Raw genomic sequence first — 21120 nt, 5'->3', positions numbered from 1 at the left:
AATCCAAATCATTAAGAGTAACTTAACCAATGGCCCACCAAAGGTCTGACTTCGCTGACGCTTTTCGTTCGGCAGTTGTTTCCCCGTACTCTTGGCCTAATTTGAGCTCATATTCCTTCACACGTTGAGTATCTGAATTCTGTGTTTTTATTTTAATGTAACTCTGAGTGAATTTTCTGCAGGTATTAATGTTTAATTAATATTTTTACTTTCTGTTCGGTTTTATAAATGTTCCCATTTTGGCATTTTCCTTTTTGGTTTGGTCTTTTCAATAGACCACTATTCCACTAAGTTAACGGGACTGTAGGACCTCGGATTTGTGCCAACTTTGCAATCTACATCTATCAATGACATCAAAGATTCAAAGACAATTAATAAAGGTATCAGTGTATAAGTCCTGTTTATACGCCATGTTATACGCCATTGCTAGAGACGTGATGGGCGTTCCAGCGTCATCAAGTAATATTGAGCGTGGCTTTAGCACGGTTGTTGATATTAAATCAGCAAAAAAAAATAGAATTAAAGCTAGCCTTTTTCAAATGCTTTTGTTTATTTAAAAAAACTGCCATTTCCTTTCTTAATCATTTCATCACTTAATCATCATCATCACTTAATAAGTTAATAGCTGTCGGCCTGTCGCTTATCTAGTTATTTTAATTTTGTTTTTTTATGTTTGTTTCTTCAGTTTTTAGTTAATAAGTTATGTACAGTGCAGTGTTTCGGATTTTCTAAATTTACCGGATTGGACTCAAATCCAAATCATTGCGTGTGTTTTGAAATCCGTTCCAAATCCTAAGCTCGAAAAAATCAGCAAAATCCAATCCAAATCAAATCCAAATCCAAATCCAAATCATTTTAAATTTGAGAAAATCCGATCCAAATCCGATCCAAATCCGATCCAAATCCAATCCAATTCACAATCAATTGTTAATTTTATGATTGCAACATGTAACACATAGTTACATACAAGTTCTTCTACATATTTCTGTGTCAAGGTAAAAATTTTTTAAATTTCCTTTTAATTTTTTTGACTTTAATCCCTAATTTAATATCAAATAAAAACCCAAGACTTAATTGGATTAGTTTACTTTTTAATAGAAGTTTTGCTAAAAAGTCTGTTCGACTTTTGATTTCTTACAAAATCCATATTTTTTTTTTAAACTATAATAACAGGTTCCTTTAGATTTCTTCTTTACAGGAGTCCTTTAGATTTCTTTTTGACAGGAGTCACAGGACTCATAAGTTTCATATTTCGCTTTATGAAAAGCATTTTAGCGAAGAGAGGAGGCTTAATGCGATTTCTTTTAGCCGATGCAATGTCCGTGGCGGTGCTAAAGACCCGTTCGATCTCTCCTCCCGAAGCGGGCACCCCGAAGAGCTCCCTTGCTATCAAAGCCAACAACGGGAATCGATGGGCGTTTACTTTCCAATAACCCAAGGGACTAAAGCGCAAGTCAGAAGGACAATAATTGTCAGGAGAATCTGACAATAATCTGAATTCCTTACCTTCTAATAGTTTTAATATACGAGGACGAAATCACGAAATTTTTCAATCTAATAAAACGGTAAAGAGTAGGGGAGAACGGGGTCAAACTGGACAAAAAATTTCTTTCCTCTTTATTTAGATTTCTATGTTCTTTTTCTAATATTTATTTTTAGTTAATGGTGCAGCACCTTCTTGGGTAACTCCACAATTTTTTGTAATTTTTAAGTCTTAAAATTATAAGGATTTTGATGAAGTCGGTTTTTTTTTAGTTTTTATTTAAACGGCGGGGCGAAACTGGACAGGGACGGTGTGAGATTGGACACTGCCAGTTTTCCTCATAAGGAGACATAAAATAAATTTTAAAAAAATATGGGTAGACTGCTTATTCAATATTTTATTCATTCATATTGAAATATTTGCAATAGAAATGAAAAATAGAGAGTTATGTCATTTGTACGAAATAGGGGGCTGAAATGGACAATTTGTAGGCGGGTAGAGTAAAATGGGAGGGCTTAACAGAGTATCGAGTATCGATTTGTAATCGATATCTTATTTTTTAGCCAAACGGGCGTATATGGCTTCTCCACAAGCACCTCCTACTCCAATATCGAAGTTGTCCGATATGACCCCAAAACTGTGTGTCCAAAATGACCCAACCCGGTGCTATTTAGTATTTCGTTAATAACTTAACACTGGAAAGGCATTAAAATTTAAGTTTTTTATCAATCATTAAAGAAATGAATTGGCTATTTCACATATCATTATTTTATTCATTTGTAGTGTTTTTCACTTTAAAAATGCTTACAGTAATAGGGAAGAATATTACATCAAACAGGGCCATTTTTTTTATTCTGCGATAACAAGAACAATAATGATTCGATTTTAATCAATATTTTTTCTAGAACGTTAAACATTGCAGTCTATACAAAAATTAAAAAAAAAAAAATTCCATAACATGTAGAACTTAGGGTCTTTGTCCAATATGACCCGTGTCCAAGTTGACCCCGTTCTCCCTTATATGTCTGGTCTTACACACGATGGAGGTAAGAGCAGAGGTGTGCGAAAGTTATCTTAACTGAAGTTAACGGATCGTTAACGCGTTAAAGTCAGGACGCGTTAAGCTATTTCTTAGCAACATTTCTTTCAGTTAACGGGCAGTTAACGGCGACATGAAAACGCCAAAATTTGGAGGAGAATTTAACGCGTTAAATTTTTAACAAAGTTAAACTTGAATGGAAAGCATATAATGCATAAATAAAGAAAATTTGTGGGCATCTCGGGCTCTCGGCAATGTTCTAAATGTTACGTATAATAAATTTAAATGTGTAAAGCCGGCAATACTGTTATTTGTATTCAAATTCAAGTCAGAATCGGAGTCAGACGACTATTCGTCGTGGTCGTTCGTACTTAGTAATTCGTTACTTCGTGGTTCCTGCCTCGTAGATTGTAGGTCGTATATTGTTATGGGTCGTGTATTGCTGGCGTCATTTAATTTGGTATTTGAATTGGAATTTTACGTACTTTTAGGAGCCTTGAAAACTGAAAGTGGTAATACATAATATTATTATTGAAATCTTATACTAATAAATCTGTAAGGTCTAACCATTCAATCATTGACATATAAATTATATGTTTTGCAATAGCACAAAGACAAACTTCGAAAGTAATTTGAAGTATAGGGCCTACGTATTGGTTTCGTGAAGAGCAAAAGAATTTTGATGTAATTCTTTCCCGCTCACAGTGAGTACGATTGTTTACAACTTAGTTTTATATGTAAAAAAATATAACTTATGTTGGATTTTGGTTCTTAAGGAAATTGGTGAAAGAATGGTTCGAACAAAAAATACTGTATGTAGTCCTTCACTGACTAAGAGCTCAAAGATTAGCAATACCAAATCTAACAATGACAAAGATCTGACTTCTTCATTCAACGAAGCAATTGACCAAGCTGAAAGTGCAAGTGGAACGTCAGCTTCTAATATTGAACCTGAACCTTCAGCAAACGACACAAATTTGAAGTCATGTTGGGTTTGAAATCATTTCTTGCAAATTGAGTCAAAGCCAGGAAAAGCAGTCTGCAACCATTGCAAAAAGCTGATGACAATTTCAGTGTCATCAATGAAGTACCATTTAAATGTCAAACACAGACAAAAAATCCATGAAGATCAACCAAAAATCACAGATTACAGAACAATGACAAAAGAAAAGAAATTGAAACTCGATACCGCAAGTGCAAACTTCATTGTTCAGGACCTACATGCAGTAAATGTTGTGATGGGGAAAGACTTTCGAAATTTAATGAAAGTAGCAGTTGGGCAGCAGTATCATGTTCCGCATCGAACAACTTTTAGTCGTTATCGAATCCCCAAAATGTAAGAGGCATGTAAGCTTGCCATCATAGAAGAATTTAAATCAGTTGAGTTTGTGTGTTGCACAACTGACAGCATGTGGGTTGACAACTTTAAACACCTGGCCTACATGACTCTGACTGCCCACGTCCTCTGCCTCTGCGTCAATTTTGTTAGTCATGATAAACCAAGATCTCAAAAAAAGCCATATGGCCGTTCAAGCGTTACATATCTTTAAAATTTAGTTTTAAAAAGCGGTCTAAAACAGGTCAAAAGCAACATAAAAATAACACGTTAAATATTTTAACTCAGTTAATTTCCTTTAACTAGTTAATTTCCGTTAACTGTAGTTAACTGGCGAGAAAAACACTTTAACGCGTTAAGGCAAATTAAAAATGCATTTTAACGCGTTAAGGATTTTTTGACAAACACACACGGCACACCTCTGGGTAAGAGGATCAAGTGCACAGTCTGCAGATGACAAGAAAGGTAAATACTAAATAGTGGCTGGGTGGTACAGGAAAAAAATTCTAAATTGGAAAAAAATCCGAAACAAATCTTTATAAAGGATTTGGATTTGATTTGAAAAAATCCGGTTTTTTTTTGTGGGGATCAAATCCGATCCAAATCCAAGCCATTGAAAAATAAGGCAAATCCAAATCCCTTAAAAATCCGGGAGGATTTGGATTTGATTGGATTTGGATTTGATTTGAAAAAAAAAATCCGAAACACTGGTACAGTGACAGTTGACAAGTTGAGTGAAGAACCCAGAATAAAAAATTTTTTTTCTTAATAGACCAGTTTCGGATGCTGCGTTGCAAAATTTAAAAAAATCCAGGGGGGTTTCGATTGCAGGGGGAGATAGGAAAAAAGGGGGTTTTTGATTTATTTACCCTAATAATACTTTTCCAATTCAGGAAATGTTCTAGAATACTACACTTTAAGACATTCTGCGTCTTCTCCAGTCTTTATAAATAATTAATCAAACCTAGTTTATCCATGAAAATTAATTCAAGTAAAAGGCTAGGTAGTAATACTTTTCCAATTCAGGAAATGTTCTAGAATACTACACTGTAAGACATTCTGCGTCTTCTCCAGTCTTTATAAATAATTAATCATCCCTAGTTTATCCATGAAAATTAATTTAAGTAAAAGGCTAGGGATGCTGTTTAGTATTTTTTGCGTTTCTAGTGTCAAGAAAATATGTAAACATGGGTGATTCAAATGTGGATATGGGGATAATGGATAAACTAGGGATGATTAATTATTTATAAAGACTGGAGAAGACGCAGAATGTCTTAAAGTGTAGTATTCTAGAACATTTCCTGAATTGGAAAAGTATTACTAGGGTAAATAAATCAAAAACCCCCTTTTTTCCTATCTCCCCCTGCAATCGAAACCCCCCTGGATTTTTTTAAATTTTGCAACGCAGCATCCGAAACTGGTCTATTGGTTTCATAATTTTGAAGAGGATTTGATTTGGATTTGATTTTGATTTGACAAAAATCAAATCAATTTCGAATTGATTTGGATTTGACTCTTTTTTCATTTGATTTGATTTGAAATTTTCAGATTTTTTACAAAATGATTTGATTTGGATTTGGAAATTGTTTAAATGATTTGGATTTGTCAAATCCGACCAAATTTTCCAAATCCGATACACTGCCTTTTAATTTACCCATCAAAATTCTACTTTCTGGTTTCAAAAATTTACGCACTACACTCAATCTTACTGCACTTATACTCGCTCCCGAATCGACCAGTGCAATTACTTCTCCAATATTTTCAAGCCAAACTTTAATTAAGGGAAGTGCTGGCCGATGTTTCCAACAAAAATACCCATTTAAGCTGGCCATGGCCCACGCGGGCCTGCCCCGGCATTTTTTGATGGACAGAAACGCGCGATGTGGCCCTTGCAATTACACACGTAGCAAACCCTTGCTTCTTGTCCCCTTGGGCCATGTGTACCACCTCCTCGTGGGGCAACGTTCGTCGCTGGACCTACTTGCAAACGTGAAATTGAGGCCGATAATTGATTAATTAACTTATCACCGAAGTTCACAATAGTTTTTCTATATCCGGAACAACTGCTGGAGGTGGTGCATTATGAAACGTTGTGTTGACTAGGTGCCGTGACTGTGCAGCGGGTAAGGTAGATGTTGGAACCTGTGGTCCCATCGATGACAAACCAAGCTGCTCCAGGTCTCGTAGCTGAGTTAAGAAATCCGTAAAAGTGGCAGGTAACTGAGCCGTTAGCGCCGCAATGTAGACTGGGTTTGCGAGTCCTCTAAGCAACGCCTTAATGATGTCCGCCTCTGGTAAAGGTACAGGAGAGCGAAGACATAATCTACGCTTGTCTAAAGCATATTCCAAACACGATTCTCCTTGTTTCTGTACTCTCGCTTCCATCATTAAACTCCATTCTAGAAACGACAGGGTATGGGAAAAATTCGTGACAAGAGCTGCGGACCAAAGTGGCCAAGTACCATGGTTTTGCCCGGCTTGTGCGTGCCATTGAGACGCAGTGTCTCTGAGGCGAGTTACGGCTACCAAAAGACAGTTGTCGTCAGTCCAACCTTCTAACCCTGCTACACTGTTGACTTGGTCTACGAACCCCTGCGCGTCTTCATCCGCACTACCTGAGACATGTGGTAAAGAGTTCACCGCCACTGTGGAGGGGCGAATAACAGGTGCATTGGGTGGTGCAGCAACAATGGCTTGCATAGCGGTTTGGTTTTGCTGTTGGCCTCCGATTACTTGGAATAGTTGCGTCATCTGGTTTTGCCTCGCTGCTGCGTCCGTTGCTATTGCCGTGGTAAACCCTTGTAACGCAGCGATGAGAGCTGCATTGTCCACCATCTCAGTTTTGGTCGACGCTTCCGAAGGAGAAATGTCAAATTCCGGACGTCGTTTAGCAGCGTCGTTAGGTGAATAGCGAGGTACAGGGCGAACTAAACGGGGTCTAACCGGTTCTGGATCGGTTTGTTGGCTACGGCTTCGTAAGTGATAGTGATGTTCAAAACCAAAAAAAACTTCTTTAATTTCGGAATCCGATTCCGACTAGCGGGTTAAACAACCAGCAATGAAAAAAACAACAAAAAAAAACGTCAAAACCAACGCAAACAAAATCAGTCGGTTGAACAGAAAAAAAAAACTTGAAAAGAAAAAAAAAGAAACAAACAATAGAGAACGCAAACCCAAACGAATAAATCCGTCACTTAAACGCGCAAAAGTAGAGGGAGACAAACAAAATATATATTTATATTTATACCAAGACAAAAGCTTCGATACTCCCCAAACCAAAAAAAAATTGCCAGCCACAAAAAAAAAGTCGGCGCGCGAAAGAGAGAGAGAAAAATAAATAATGTAAGCAACAAAAGAAAAATTCAGCAGGGAGAGGGAATATCCCTTTTGGCTTTATGCTTATACTCACAAAAAGATACCGCGTTGGTGGAACACTTAGCGCGCGAGTCTGACGCGGAAACAAAAATCCAATATGGCGGTGCCCACGATCCACGCCTTTCCCGAATCCGCTAATGGATCTAATATGGCGGCGCCCCTAAATGACACCAACACAAAGCAAACAAAAAAAGAAATGAAACTTACCGAAACACACTAAAAAAAAAACTTTGGGCGATGGCGTTCCTAAAGGCGACTTTTAAAAAAAGTCGTTCTAAGGCCTCTAATATCCCTCTTCTGACACCAATTGTTACGCTCTTAAACGAGTACTCTGGAATTTACTCTAGAAAGAGGCAATTAAATAAGTCAACGCAATAGTTGTATTTTGGCCCTGCACTTGGGATTCGCACAGTGACGCGAAAAAGGAAACACGCCAAAAAGGAATGGAGAATAGTCCGCGAGGGAAAGCCAGCAATAAGCAAAGTGCCCTCCTATGGTCCTGTCGCTCAGACGGTTTACCCTCTACTGCCTCATACAACAGGTAGACAAAGGCGTCTGGCTAATTGACCCGCCATCTGGCAGAGACCAACACATAATTAGGGATGGGGATATTGGCGGGAGATACAATTGTAACATTGTCATAGTTTAACTGAAAAAACGAGTATGGAATGACAATTCAAGCCGTTTCAATAAAGGAATGCTGTTGGGTGCTTATTATTATCGGCCTCCAAACCTTTTGTGCGGACTACGAGCTGAAGGTTCGCGTCCTTTCTCTTTTTCGCGATGACTCTCACCCAAACCGTACCATCACATTATCGAAGAATTTTTTACTTTTGTTTTCTTAACTGATGTATTACCCATACAAACACGTAACGTAAAAAGGGGGGAAGAGGATCGAGGAGGATTTATCCATTTTATTCTTAATGCACGCTTCTTTATCTAGTTTGTTTGTAAGGCACTGTGCAGAGAAACACAACATATGCTATTCTTTAATAAAGACACATTACAATCGTAATCAAATATGTTGGATAATAACGTATACAGCTTTACAACATAGAACACATGCAATCGCACTCAAGAAAGGAAACAAATAATAGAAGAACCACCTCCTTTGGAATTTTCCTAAACAAATACTTAACATCGAGCTTTAGAAGCAAGAGTCAATGAAGGCTTGATCGTCTAAACCACGGTGCCACGGTTCGATATGACTCAAATTTGTAGTATAACTTTTGATAGTGTAATTTTAATTTTGCTTGTTTTATACTCGGGCTTTTAACTCCGTGACTCCAGCCGGACTTGAAATGGTAAAAAAGGTAACAGCACGCAAGCATATCCACGTCAAGTATGGTATAACAAAAAATTGTGCTCGAATTTTCTTACAGTGGAATGAACTACTGCATTCAAATTAAAAAACAAAACAAAAATACGTTAACTGAATCCATTTTGAGCGTTTCAAGGGAACCACAAATCCAGAAAAGAAAGAATAAACATGAAATAAATTTTGTAGCAATACTTTTAGAAGGTTCACCGTACACACGAAATGAAAGAAAATTATTAGATAAACCTAAAGTCAGGAATGTGTCGTTATCGATATGGATAATTTATGGGGAAAATATGAGGCCGATGCGGCTCTCAACAGGCTGTTGTCAATTGCTTCTAGAAGTCTTGACGTCGCGTTTCAGCTTACAAAAAAAAATATTCTATGCATAGTTGCATAAGCTTGACTTCAATGTTGCGGTTGAAATAAAACTCCAACGCAGCAGCTGCAACTTGGTAAACCAAATTTTGATCTTGCAAACTTGAGAGTTGGCCAGTGTTTTTTTTACCTCTGCTGATATTTTACAGTTGTAGTTTCTTTGTTGCCTCAAATTTCTCAAACTTCCATTTGATCCTAGGGTTGTCTTCAGAACACTTCTCTACTGTGATCTTCTTCTTGTCCTCGCTGATGGCCAAGCAATTCTTACTGCTTCCGTGCTGCACAAAATTTGTCTAAACAGAAAAAATCGATGATTGTAATAAAACTTATTCATTTCATGTATGCGCTGTAATACCTCGGGATCGTATTCCCAATATTGATTGCCTTTGGCACCATGGCAAGGATAAAGGATGACGTCTGATCCAGCATAATCCAAACAGGCTTCGTCTCGACGAATCTCCCCAGTTTTACTATACAGCCAAAACTGTGGACCAATAACAGAAAAATTACAGTCATTTTCAAGAGCGAAATAATGAAGGACATGGGGGTTGAAACACTGTCAACATTACTGTATAATGTTCAATTGTCTGGTGGATAAAGCGAATGCAAGAACTGATAGAATAACAACCAAATTAAACAAGAACGGAAGAGATATATTGAGGAAGTCAAGTGACCAGGAGGACAAGACGATGGATGGGTTGCGAAGGGATCAAAGAGAAGTTATCAAAGACTTGAGGTAAAAAGAACAAGCGAAGAACAGATGTAAGAGATTTGTGCAAAACCTTACCTGGTTACCCCCTTGTTTATGACAGGGCCACAGTCCGACAGGTTTGTGCAGGTCGTTGGGCCCAGCTGCAGAATCCACGCACTGGTTTGACCACTCGTTTCGAATCTATGGTGTTACATAAAAGCAATACTAGGCTTTTTTGTCTATTTGCTTAGAGTTTAACATTACACACAGATGTGGGCAACCAGTACACTCCTTCCATTCATTTGGAACGAAAAGAATCGTAACACTCGACTCCTTTCTAATGTTGATCCGCATTTCCTTATTAACTTTCGCTTTCTGCGCACACTGTAAACTCCTTCCGAAGAACTGCATGCGACGCAAGATTTGTGCCCAAGTGATTGTTAACGGAAAGCTTTCGCATTGACAAAACCACTATCACTGGCTTACGACGAAGGAGGACTCTTGGATTATTAGAATTATGCTCGTCAGTTTGCTGATAAAAACGAATTTCACTAACCTGTTGAACAGCGACTCCAATAAGACTCCGGGACATGAATTACTAGGAGGAAAAAGTTGGACAGACGGGAAAGGTATAGCCGAGATATTTCGCTTAAGAACTAAACAGGATGACAAGCAGTGGCTAGCAAGAAAAGTGAGGTCTCTGATGTGGAATGTCAATAAAAACAAAGGAAACGAAAGAGGACGGAAAGAAACAATATCACCATGGTAGAAATGTTCAGACGTTGTAAATCGATGGAACGGAAAAGTTAATAAGGTAGGTAGAGCTAGGCTTGTTGGCGAAAAATAACAGCAGTTTTCTTTGGTTTTTTCTTTTACACAAGCGGTTCCGTACCTGGTTTCCGGACTGGCCGTGGCAAGGCCATAGGCCGATCGGCTTGTGCAGATTGGCTTTGCGTGCGGCACCGTCCAAACAATAGGCTGGTGAAAATCCCAAATTGCGAACCTAATTTCACGTGTAACGACACGAGGGATTTCGAATTTGGAGGAGGAATTAAACAATCAAATCAATAGTCATTTTCAGTTTCGTCTTTGTTTGCGAAATTCACGTATCCGACCGTATCACCTGCTGATGTCACTTTTAGCGAAGCTCACGTCAATAAAAAAAAAATCATGTGTAGTTTACTCACACACTTGAACAAACCCGGTGGTCTCCGCTAATACTTTTAGTTCTAAATAAATCACGACCATTGGCAATGATGCCACGGCGTTCCTGTGACAGAAAAAGAAATGATAATTACCTCGCCGGATGCGACCGCATCGCCGGGAATGAACAACTCCGGGAAGATATTGTCTAGGTACCACTTGAAAGATTTGCAACCCAACTCTTCTCGGAGACGTTTTCTGGACGAGACATCTCCATAATCTCCCTACAGTTCAAATTTTTTATTGGTAGAATGGTTAGACGAAGAATGGAAACTACTCTTTGATAAAAGAAGAAACGAGATTAAATAAATACCCGATCATGGCCAATACGCTGGTAATAATACTCGGAGTATTCATCCAACCAAACCTCAGCCAATCGGACGTTGTTTCTTTTAAGGACATTAACTCCAGTTCGCCATTTGTAGGGCGACCGTTTGCGGAAGATGTGACCCACATGGCTGCACGGAATGATTTCCAACGTTCCACCACACATCCACGTCTAAGGAAATTACGGATTTTGATAACGGGCTAAGCACGTTGAAAGTCGAAAGCAAACTAACCTTGAAGGAGAGTTCCAAATTTTCGCCTCCCCAGATGTCGAATCCATCGTCATAGGTGCCTAACTTCTTGAAGAACTCTCTGTCGATAGAAAACAATCCTCCAGCCATTGTGGGACTGTACGCTGGGTCAGCCGTATGTTGGCGTCGCTTTTTCTCATGTTCGGGGATGGCATGCCAGTTAAACTGCTCGGATAAGGCGAGATAAGTCGAAGAATAAAAAGAAATCCATTGGAGCGCAAATGCATGAACGTGCGATGAAAAACAAAGAGTTAGTCAGAAAAGGTCCATCACTCTGCTATTGAAGCCGAGTAAGCAAAAGAGCCTTTCGAAAAATTCTAAAGCCAAAAACCAATAAAACCAATGATGTAACATGAATAAGTAATCCCACCACATTTTACAGAAAACCATGCCAATAACCACTGCCACCGTTCTCATTCTTTAATTGTTACATTAAATTGGAGGTTTTAATTTACAAGCAAAGATGAGTTGTTAAGGCTATAGAAAGAAAATTAGAAAACGAACTAGTGCTTCACTAGGACAAACAAGCAAAAAAAAAGTGCTACCTGAAGGTTCCAATCAAACCCTCCCACAGCCACACCGGGACCGTAATGGTACTGGAACGTCGAGTCGTCAATCACATCGATGATCGGTGTCACGACGTACGAGACGTTGCGAGCAATTCGATCCAGCAGCGGTTCCAGCCACCCTGAGGAAAATATTGGGGGAGATGGTAAAGGTTGTACCGTTGCAATCAGGCAGCCACACCAAGAAATAAAACACCGAAAAGTTACCAACAGTCACCAGTTAATAAATAAAAATTGAGAGAAAATTACATCAGCTGATAAATTAGTTTCCAATCCAAAACATCATCCAATGCGCTAAGGTAATTTATATTTACAAAGTAAAGGGAAATTTCCTGTGTCCAAACATGCAAAATGGCAAACCAACCAATCGACCCAATTTTTTTCGTTCAATAGGCTGTTAATTGGTCGGGTATGACATCTTAAGTTGGTGACAAAATAGTAAACAACATTCCCGCTAGATGGTAGGTTCGTTGGGCAGAGGAAAAGGCCTATGATTCAACGGGCCGCCTAACTCTGGCTGGGAGACTACCGATAATCGATTCCGCACTCATCTACGTCGAGTGGCATCCGGACAATGAAAGGGCAACGAGGCGCCCGACAAGAAGAAAGTTACGAAAAATATACGGGATGTTATAGAATGATGCAAGCTTTTTCGCAATGACGGAGAAAATACGTCCTGGCTGTGGTGTAAGAAGAGCGAAACAATTTCGATTCTTCAGAACATTGAAATATCACGGTGTTTCTAGCGAACTTGCAGCACGAACGACTCACTCCCAGCGTTCTAAAATATTTAGAACGTTAGTGTCAGATTGAAACCAGGCGCTCTATTTTGTGGGGAATGATCCATTTCAAGTATTTCCCCTATCATTTTTCTAGTTGTAAACAGAATGGGGTAATTTGACCCCAGGTGGGACGTGGAGCACGTCCTGGCAACACGACACCTGACCAATAAAGAGGCAACACCTCCGCCTCGTTTCTGATCCATTAAATGCAATGGAAAAAAGAACTGATCAAATCACGACCGAATTGCATGATTAGCTTACAAATTAATACTTGTCAAAGGAGAGAAAAATAACTGAATTCTAAGGTTGACCAAAAACTTCAAAGACTGGGCAAAAAAGGGTGAACAGGGAGGGGAAATGAATGCAACAAGACTTTCTACATAAAATTATTCATACTAAGAACTATAAGGTCATAACTGTTTTTTTTTGCTTTGATTTAGTTTGGTGTGCTTCGATTCTTTCTTATTCATGTTTTAGGCAAGAGGATATTTGAAGTTCAAAGCGTTAAAAAGGAAGCAAAGAAAGATGAAAGTTCGTTTCAGTCAAGAGATTTTGTTTGTCGGGGACTGAATGTTAGTTCACCGCCACCACGATTAGGGCAAGCAACCACAAGCAGGCATTCTCAGCTTTACCTGCAATCCCCAGTCGAATCCTCCAACTTGGACAGATTTCTTATCGAAATGGATCGCCAATGAATCCTCGTCAATGACATCGATCACAGGGCATACAACTGTGGTCGAATTGCGGGCTATCCGGTCCAGAAGAGGTTCCAGCCACCCTTTACGCAAAAAAATGTCGTACCGTTCGGTGTTGGCACCCATTTTTAATTAGGTTTCAAGTAACAAATCCCATTCAGATATCTCTATGGATAACATATTCGCCCGACTTATCCAACCCAAACTTTCGCTAAAAGGACAAGTCACAAAATCATGGCGGATTACCCGATATTTTTTTTTTTATTATTCTAGATAAAGAGCTAGGTTATGAGGATATTCTTTTTTTTTTTTTTTACTTCATCTCTGATTTCATAGTTGTACTTCAACTCTATGAAAGCCCTGACATTTTTCATTACGGTCGTTTTCCATAGGAGTAGCTCTGGGACACTTCTCTGAGTCAGGGCAAGGGACCAAGAGATTACATCTATGATCTGTAGCCAGACACGGGAAAAATAATAATGAAAAAAAAAAAAAAAGGAAGGAAGGGAAGGAAATGTTTGCGTCCATTGAATGTCAATGGCGGCTATTGCCAGTGGAGGCAAAAGTACGTGACTGACCTTCTGTGCACTCGCAATGAGAGTCGAGGTAGGTGACGACAGGAGCGGTGGCGTGTTCCAAGCCCAAAAGCCGCGCCCGGATCAATCCTTCGCGCTTCGGTAGCCGCACTATCTTCACCTTTGGATACTGCGCCATGTAGTTCTCCAATGGAGCTTTGACGTGTTCTACATTTTTCCGTTTCACAGTCGTTGTCCACAACGCGAGACCAGCAAATAATGATCATATCAACAATAATGAATAAGCGGGGAATCAATCAATAAGCAATACAATATCAAAAGGTGTTTCGGGTACGAGGATTATTAGTAGAGGGAAAGTGGGTGGATTTGACCTTAGGTGAATAAATTCAGAGATAAAACTGCCATTTGTAAATTCGAAAAGACATACCCATGTCAGAAAAGTCGTCGACGAGAATAATTTCTTTGAGTAGATGAGCCGGCGATCGATCCAGGATGGAATGGACGGTACGCAGTAGGACTGACCAGGCTTCGTTGTGGAAGCAGACAATTACATCCGTGGCCGGCAGCGTCGTCAAGTATCGACCCGGTTCTTTACACCTTCAATTCAACAATCCCACAATCAGATCTTTGTTTGGCGAGAGCAAAAGAAAAATGGCAAAGACATTAATCCGTTCGCGACAGGAATCCTATTAAATTTTAGTATTTTACCCTTCACGATTGTTGCCTGCGAACTAGCAAAAAATAGCCGAGAAAAAAAAACATATGGTTCATCCGTTACTTGGGTTTTCCATGAAACGATGGTGTAGCGAATAGTCGATGACCATAGAATAGCTAGTGGGTCAGTGAGCAATACAGACAAATCTCGCGAAAACCCACTAGTAAGGAAGTCAATAGCCGCTAGGCATGGCTACGAGGAAGTCCTTTTGAAACCACTCTTTTGGAGCAAATAGACTTTGCTTCTTTGATTTGTATCGGGTGTAAGTCGTTATATCGATCATCGTATACCAAATACCCATTTGTTTCGTTTTCGTTCCTCGAGTTTAAGTAATACACACTTGTACACCTTAGACGAATAATTATCCTCATAAAAGCGATCCTATCAAGAATTCTTCGAAATCGCATTCTACCATTAGAAAATTGCGTGGAAATCGTCTCCACGCAATTGAACATCGCAAGAACCAATCCGAAACTAGCACCTGGTTATAACATGGTGCATAACAACCTAAACAAAATATGACAGCACTTCTGAATTTCATCCTCGTCCATTCTAGTTTTCTTTCGTGAAACTATTACACTTCTGTTTGGTTTGACGACATCAGCCCCCGCAAAGATCATCTAGTCTAATGCAGCAAACGTTGAACTTTACAAAAATGTACTTTTCCAGTACGTATTTATGGCAAGCCACTGGACGACTGAACACGAAATGCTATTCAAAAATAGTACAAAAGTTTACCTGTCATCGCGGGGGTCCGGCAGTGTTCGGTGGACGCTGATCATGTCGCTAACGTATTGATTAAAGGCGTTCTTTTGCCAGCCGTCATCGACCAGCTTTTTCTGTTCCGGAGTCATTTCTTTCGGCAAGACGACGGCTTTGCCCATTTCACCAGGGCCATCGGGCTCATGAGGCGGCATCAGCACGCCCTGACCTGCCATATGGTCGGCCGAATCGCCGGCATCTCCACGATCGCCACCTGAAAACATGACGCAACAAAAAACATGAATTTATAAATGCTGGCCATTGTTTACCTCGTTAAGTTAAGTTAAACCTGATGGTGTAGGCTTCTTTTTCCTTAGTAGATTATCTTTTAGCGGTGGTCCTTTAACTGCGATTTGTTCCTGGGGGACCCGGCTATCTTCGACCTGTATTTTATTGTCATTGACGTAGACGATTTGCTCTTGATGACCTTGCTGTTGTTGCTGGATGATTTTCGTAGAGCTATTCATGTAGAGAACAACGCACAGCCAAGTCAACGGAGTGAGCAGCAAAATCTTGACCAGAAAAGCCCGGTTTCGACGCAGGCTGAACATGACTCTGGCAGCGAAGAACAGATGTCTGGAAATCTAGGCTCGACTGCGCTTTCCTTGTTGGGCGTACGACGAAGCCAGGGAAGTGGCAAAAGAACAATGATAACCGATGTATGGTATCAGCGCAATCAATCTTGTTCCTGCTGCGTAAAGAAGAAAACCTACAAAGAAAAACAAAAATGTTTGTTCATCGTTTACTTGATAGAAAAAAGAGTAAAACAAACAAAAAACGGCACAGAAAACGGGGCAAAATGGCGACCACGTCTTGATTAGTCATGTCTGACGAAAATGTCTTCCGCATTAACTTCAATTACTAAAATCGTCGCGTTCAGCAGGTCGAATTCGAGGCGAGCAAAAATAAATCAACAAAAAATTACTGTACCACCCATCCCGGTGAAAGATACCTGCCGGAACCAAAGACTAATCATTCGTCGGATGGGAATCTGGTGAAACGGGGCGAGCAAATTTCCCATCAAACAAAAACCCCAACGATTAGATTAAATTCTTAACTGTTGTACGGACATGTAGTTGCCCTGCCCATAAGTCGGCCAATGAAACATGTTCTTTTTCACAATTCACGGGATGGTAGATTTTACAGAAAATGCTACTCTTTCACATCGATTTCAGTGGCATTATCTCCCTATGAGACGTTAATAATTTCTCTCCTTTTTTTCCTGCCGTTGGACATGTTCCGTGCGTGCGACTAGTGTGTTTGATGGGTGAAAGGCACAGCTTTCAACATACAGCCTACTCAGCTTTTAAATTAAAAAGAAAAATACAACAATAAGTGCAGCGGTATGGTTGTGCAGACAAAGGCTTAAATTGGATTCGCGTGGGATACGGAACATGATAGGATCGTCAATTTACGAGCGGAACGGGCCTTCGTGCGTCAGAATCCGCACGCTGCTCGGACAGGAGGAAACAGATTGTGGCAACAGACGCAGCCATGACTATAGATCGACGCACGCCCATTTCTATTTGCCAGCTATTCGACCACAGCTGCGAACCATTCCTCATTTTTTCTGCATCTGTGTTATATCCGGTTTGGGACGATACGGAACACACAAAAACCACCAACCACATCCAAACAAGTACAAACAAATTATTATTTTTTTTTTTTTTTCAATACAACCCAAGCCTGAAAACAACTTCTCAAGGTAAAATATCTATGTCTTTTACAATGGACACCTGCTATAATGTTTTTTTGGAACTGGTCTGGTTCCTCTCCAATTTTATATCGATATGAAACACGGAAAACTAGCGACAGGCTTCAAGTCTACGGAATTTCTTTTATCAATTTATTTGCGTGTGGTCAGAGGGGGGGAAAATACGATTCAAATTTGCGGTTTACAGCGAAATTCGTGTGCATGTCTACTATTTTACCCGCACGATATGCCAGAGGGTGCGGTGAAAACCCTAGGGGAAACAAAATAAAATAAAATAAAAAAAGATGCGGGAAACCTGAGGGAAACTGGTTTCGCAATGATAGATTTCCTGTCAGTGGCAAACAATCACCCACTGTATACGCAAAATGGCCCTTCAAAAATGTGTGTAATGGGTACTTTTTTGTTTTTGCCCCTTGGCCGAAACCTTGGGTATACTGTTCAGATCGCGTCGGCGAAACGTTTTAGCAATCGTGAAGTATGCGGGAATGTTAAGCGTTCATGCCATCTCGTGCAAAACGACAACAGATAACGCGCGTTACAAAATGATCGTTTGGCCTTCGAAGAGGGAAACAACGTCACTATTCGGCATTGTGAGTTGAACGAACAAAGAATGTCATCTTTCGGCATCACTCCCGACGGATTGTTTTCTTTTTCCCATTTATTCTCCTGATAAACCTCGAACCGAATAAGGCGTGTGAACGCAATCGGGCCTCAACTATTTCACCCGAATTTTCTCAATCATTTCGGTGGCTTCACTGCATTGTTCTACTGGGTTGCATGTAACTGACTGGCGTGAGTAAAGTCATCTCATTTCTCCAACACACAGATGACGAAACGAAGACCGGGAGAAGGTAAAAAAAACCAAAAAAAAAAGCCACAAGCATCAAGGACAACTCCATTTGCTCGCCGACTTTGGTTGCTACTCCTTTGTAATAGAAGTGAAGGATAAAGAAAAAGGAAAACTCAGCGGATGTGTCCAAGGTGAATTGTCCCTAATCCATGCGACCGCATTTTTTAGACTAAGGAAGAACCCGACTCGTGGAAATCACGTAACAAACAAAGAAGAAATAAGAAAAAAGGAAAAGACAACCAGTAAACGTAAATCGCCTAGAGGAAAGAGAAGGTGGTGACTGCGTATAGTGCGGCTATAGCAAGGCCGGGTTCGACGAACTAACAAAATGGCCGACGTTCATTCCGTTTCACAATCTTCCCAAATAGCTGTTGACTGTGGGAAGTAGCAAGCGGGTATACAAATCTTCACGCCGCCGAGTTGTTCGTGATTTCTACGCCAGCGTCGTGTAAAGGCATTGGCACACTGGCCATTGTAGCCATGCCGGGGTTTTTGGTTTTCGGCTCGATTCACTTTCACCGTCTGATTGGGGGAGGCCATTACGGAAACGTGTCATTCAATACCATAAAAGATTGGTAACTTAAAGAATGCAATAAAATAAAATAAATCCCGTTGCCGAGGATAGGCGAGCGGTAAGCAGAGATACGCACGGAAAAAAATAGGTTATCACAAAATAACGTTCGTGTTCCGGACGGCGACCGATTGAGTGGAATTTAGACCCCCCGCCTGATTCCCCCCACTCCCCTTCGTCCACTCTTGGACACAGTATAGTAGTTGACGTTCCGAAACCAGCAATTAAGTTGCAGATGGCGACAAAGTGTGCAACATTCTCTTTAAAAGATGTCACCCACTTTCTTCGGTGAACGGTTGCGAGGATCTCGGCAACCTAAAAAACAAAAACAAATGAGAAAGGATAAAGAGCACGCCCGTGCCTTCCCCCTAATCTGCGTTTGCCTGGTCTCCCTTCCACCAAAGCAATTCGACGGCGGCTCTTCAACCTCGACAAATAATTTATTCATCCTGTTTGCATAATGAAAAAGTGCCACAGCTCCTCAAATGAATATTGATCTACGCAGTATTGGATTTTCAATAGGGATGTTTACACATGGTACTATCGCAAACTACCCCAACGAATGGATAGCCCAGTCGATGAGACATCTTAGACGCTTTTAAAGTCAGACACCTCTTAAGGCCATCAGGACGTATTGGCAAATATGGACTTGCCAGAGGTCAAGAACGTTCGTGTACTACCCCCTGGAAGAGGGCTGCATGACGAATCACGATTTTTCGAACAACGTGCAAACGTAAAAGTGGGGGTAGGCAAAACACTTGATGAAAAACTTAGAAAACCCTGCAATTGTTTTCCAATTATACTTTCACAGCATTTGGCACTTGTGAAAAAAGATGAGTTATGCCTCTAGGCTGTGTTCTAGTGATTATTCAACTTTCACCATCTAACAGTCACAGTAACATAAACTTATAGACATATTTTGAAATGGGTTGCTTCATTTCATACAACTGAAGCCTCATTCATATCAAGTTTCAAAATGAAATTTCTTATCACTCATTCCTACGGCTGTTCAATGCTACAAGCTGTACAAAATGCCTAACCAACAAAGATTGATAAAATCTGAACTTGTAGATTAAGATAACTTTACTCACCATGGATTGGTTCAGTACGTAATAGCACAATCCTTTGAAGAACGTAACGTCACCGATGAATGTAGAGATGATTTGAAGTCAACATCACACCAGAAATGTTCGTTACATAGGCTAACACAGTTTTCTCAAAGAGAGTAAGCAGCCCTTTGCCAGGTAGTTTCTTCGATAGCTTTTCCCACACAGTTTGTACGTGTGATTACGCCGAGCTGCAAACACCAAGTGCATGTCCACCTAACTAACGCAACAAACCTATATGATTGCCGAAATGTTGGGATGCAACCTTACCTTCGCTAGGTACCACACTGGAATCTCCCGGAATGGCCACTAATGCCTGACAACCGATGTTTCTTCTAGCAGACTGACTTCCAACGATTTCATTGTTAGTTTTATCCTGTGTGACTAGATGGCGTGAAGAATGTTATGCGATTCGTGGCCGCCAAGTGTTCGAAAAGGCTAGTTTCCGTGAAGGTCTAGCCCATTTTAGTTATCGGACATTCGAAAGGGCTAGTTCCCGTGATAATCTAACCCATATCATTTATTGTGCAATACACATATCAGCATTTAAAAAATACACTGTGGTCCTTTTTTAAAAGACATTATTTGTTAGGCGTTTAAGAAGTAGTTGAGATGATTCATCCTCATTCATCAGCCCTTACAGAAACAGACATATTTGTTTTATTTTAACACACGTACTTACTTCTGGCCTGCGAATCTTTTTTAACTTTTATAAATCTATAGATACGAGAAGAATGATTTTTTTAAATTTCACGTCAACAAAACTGTATTTTTCAAGGACTGTTATCAAGGCTTAATGATGAACAATATGACAATTTTCTCAAGATGTCAGCTACTTTGCATTTTTCATAAGCAAAATTAGTGTCTACTGGATTCAAAGTCTTTTTGTTAATTTTCTTACCAGTAAAAACCTATTCAGCCCATTTCGCTAGGAAAAGCGGAGCTTGTACTAGACAACACATGGCTACTAGGTACTAGCCATATCATTTCCAGTGATGTAAGAAAACAACGGTTGCGAAAGCTCTAGAGTTATGGCGTATGATAGTATTATTCGCTTTACCAACATTGCGGCAGGTTCTGTAGGAAGTTCTGTTCAATAGGCCAATATGGCTAATGCAATATGAGAATCTAAATTCTTTTTAAAAAGGAAAAAAAAACTATGTTCTATATATTCCCAAGAGTAAAAACACATGCCTCGCCGATAACTGAGTATCCAACCAGCTGTAAGTAATTTGAAAATACATTGTAGGAAATTGTTTTTCCAAAGAGATCAACCTAAACATTGCGGCCGGTATTTACATGAGGACGTAATTTTTTTTTTGTGTGTCCTGTTTCATCTTATGGAGTCAAACACTAGCGTAGCTTTATCGAACTTCATTTACTTGTATCGTAAAAACTTTAAATTTCTTACAACTCCTTTAG

The 21120-nt window shown here is 39.9% G+C and overlaps 1 protein-coding gene across 7 annotated transcripts; it reads right to left on the bottom strand.

Annotated features, from left to right (window-relative positions):
• Nucleotides 1-8132: 8132 nt before the first annotated feature.
• Nucleotides 8133-20086, bottom strand: LOC116923630 (putative polypeptide N-acetylgalactosaminyltransferase 9). Of its 7 annotated transcripts, none has more exons than XM_032930106.2 (13): nt 19969-20086; nt 19684-19918; nt 15747-16166; nt 15434-15671; nt 14408-14577; nt 14023-14187; nt 13382-13527; nt 11384-11566; nt 11137-11322; nt 10919-11047; nt 10513-10623; nt 9285-9413; nt 8133-9222 (listed from the first exon to the last, which is right to left on the bottom strand). In XM_032930106.2, exons 3-13 carry the CDS (start codon nt 16006-16008, stop codon nt 9073-9075), a joined length of 1869 nt encoding a protein of 622 aa, XP_032785997.2. In that variant the 5' UTR covers nt 16009-16166; nt 19684-19918; nt 19969-20086; the 3' UTR covers nt 8133-9072. The 7 variants fall into 7 exon arrangements, with proteins under 7 accessions (XP_032785997.2, XP_032785999.2, XP_032785996.2 ...); XM_032930108.2 differs by having other exon boundaries at nt 8133-9002; nt 9060-9222; nt 19684-20020; XM_032930105.2 differs by having other exon boundaries at nt 8133-8996; nt 9060-9222; nt 19684-20020.
• Between the last annotated feature and the right edge of the window lie 1034 nt (nt 20087-21120).

The sequence above is a fragment of the Daphnia magna genome, linkage group LG5 (genome assembly GCF_020631705.1).
Source record: "Daphnia magna isolate NIES linkage group LG5, ASM2063170v1.1, whole genome shotgun sequence".
In the NCBI taxonomy this organism is placed as follows: Eukaryota; Metazoa; Arthropoda; class Branchiopoda; order Diplostraca; family Daphniidae; genus Daphnia; species Daphnia magna.
This window is presented reverse-complemented; position numbering and strand designations above follow the sequence as displayed.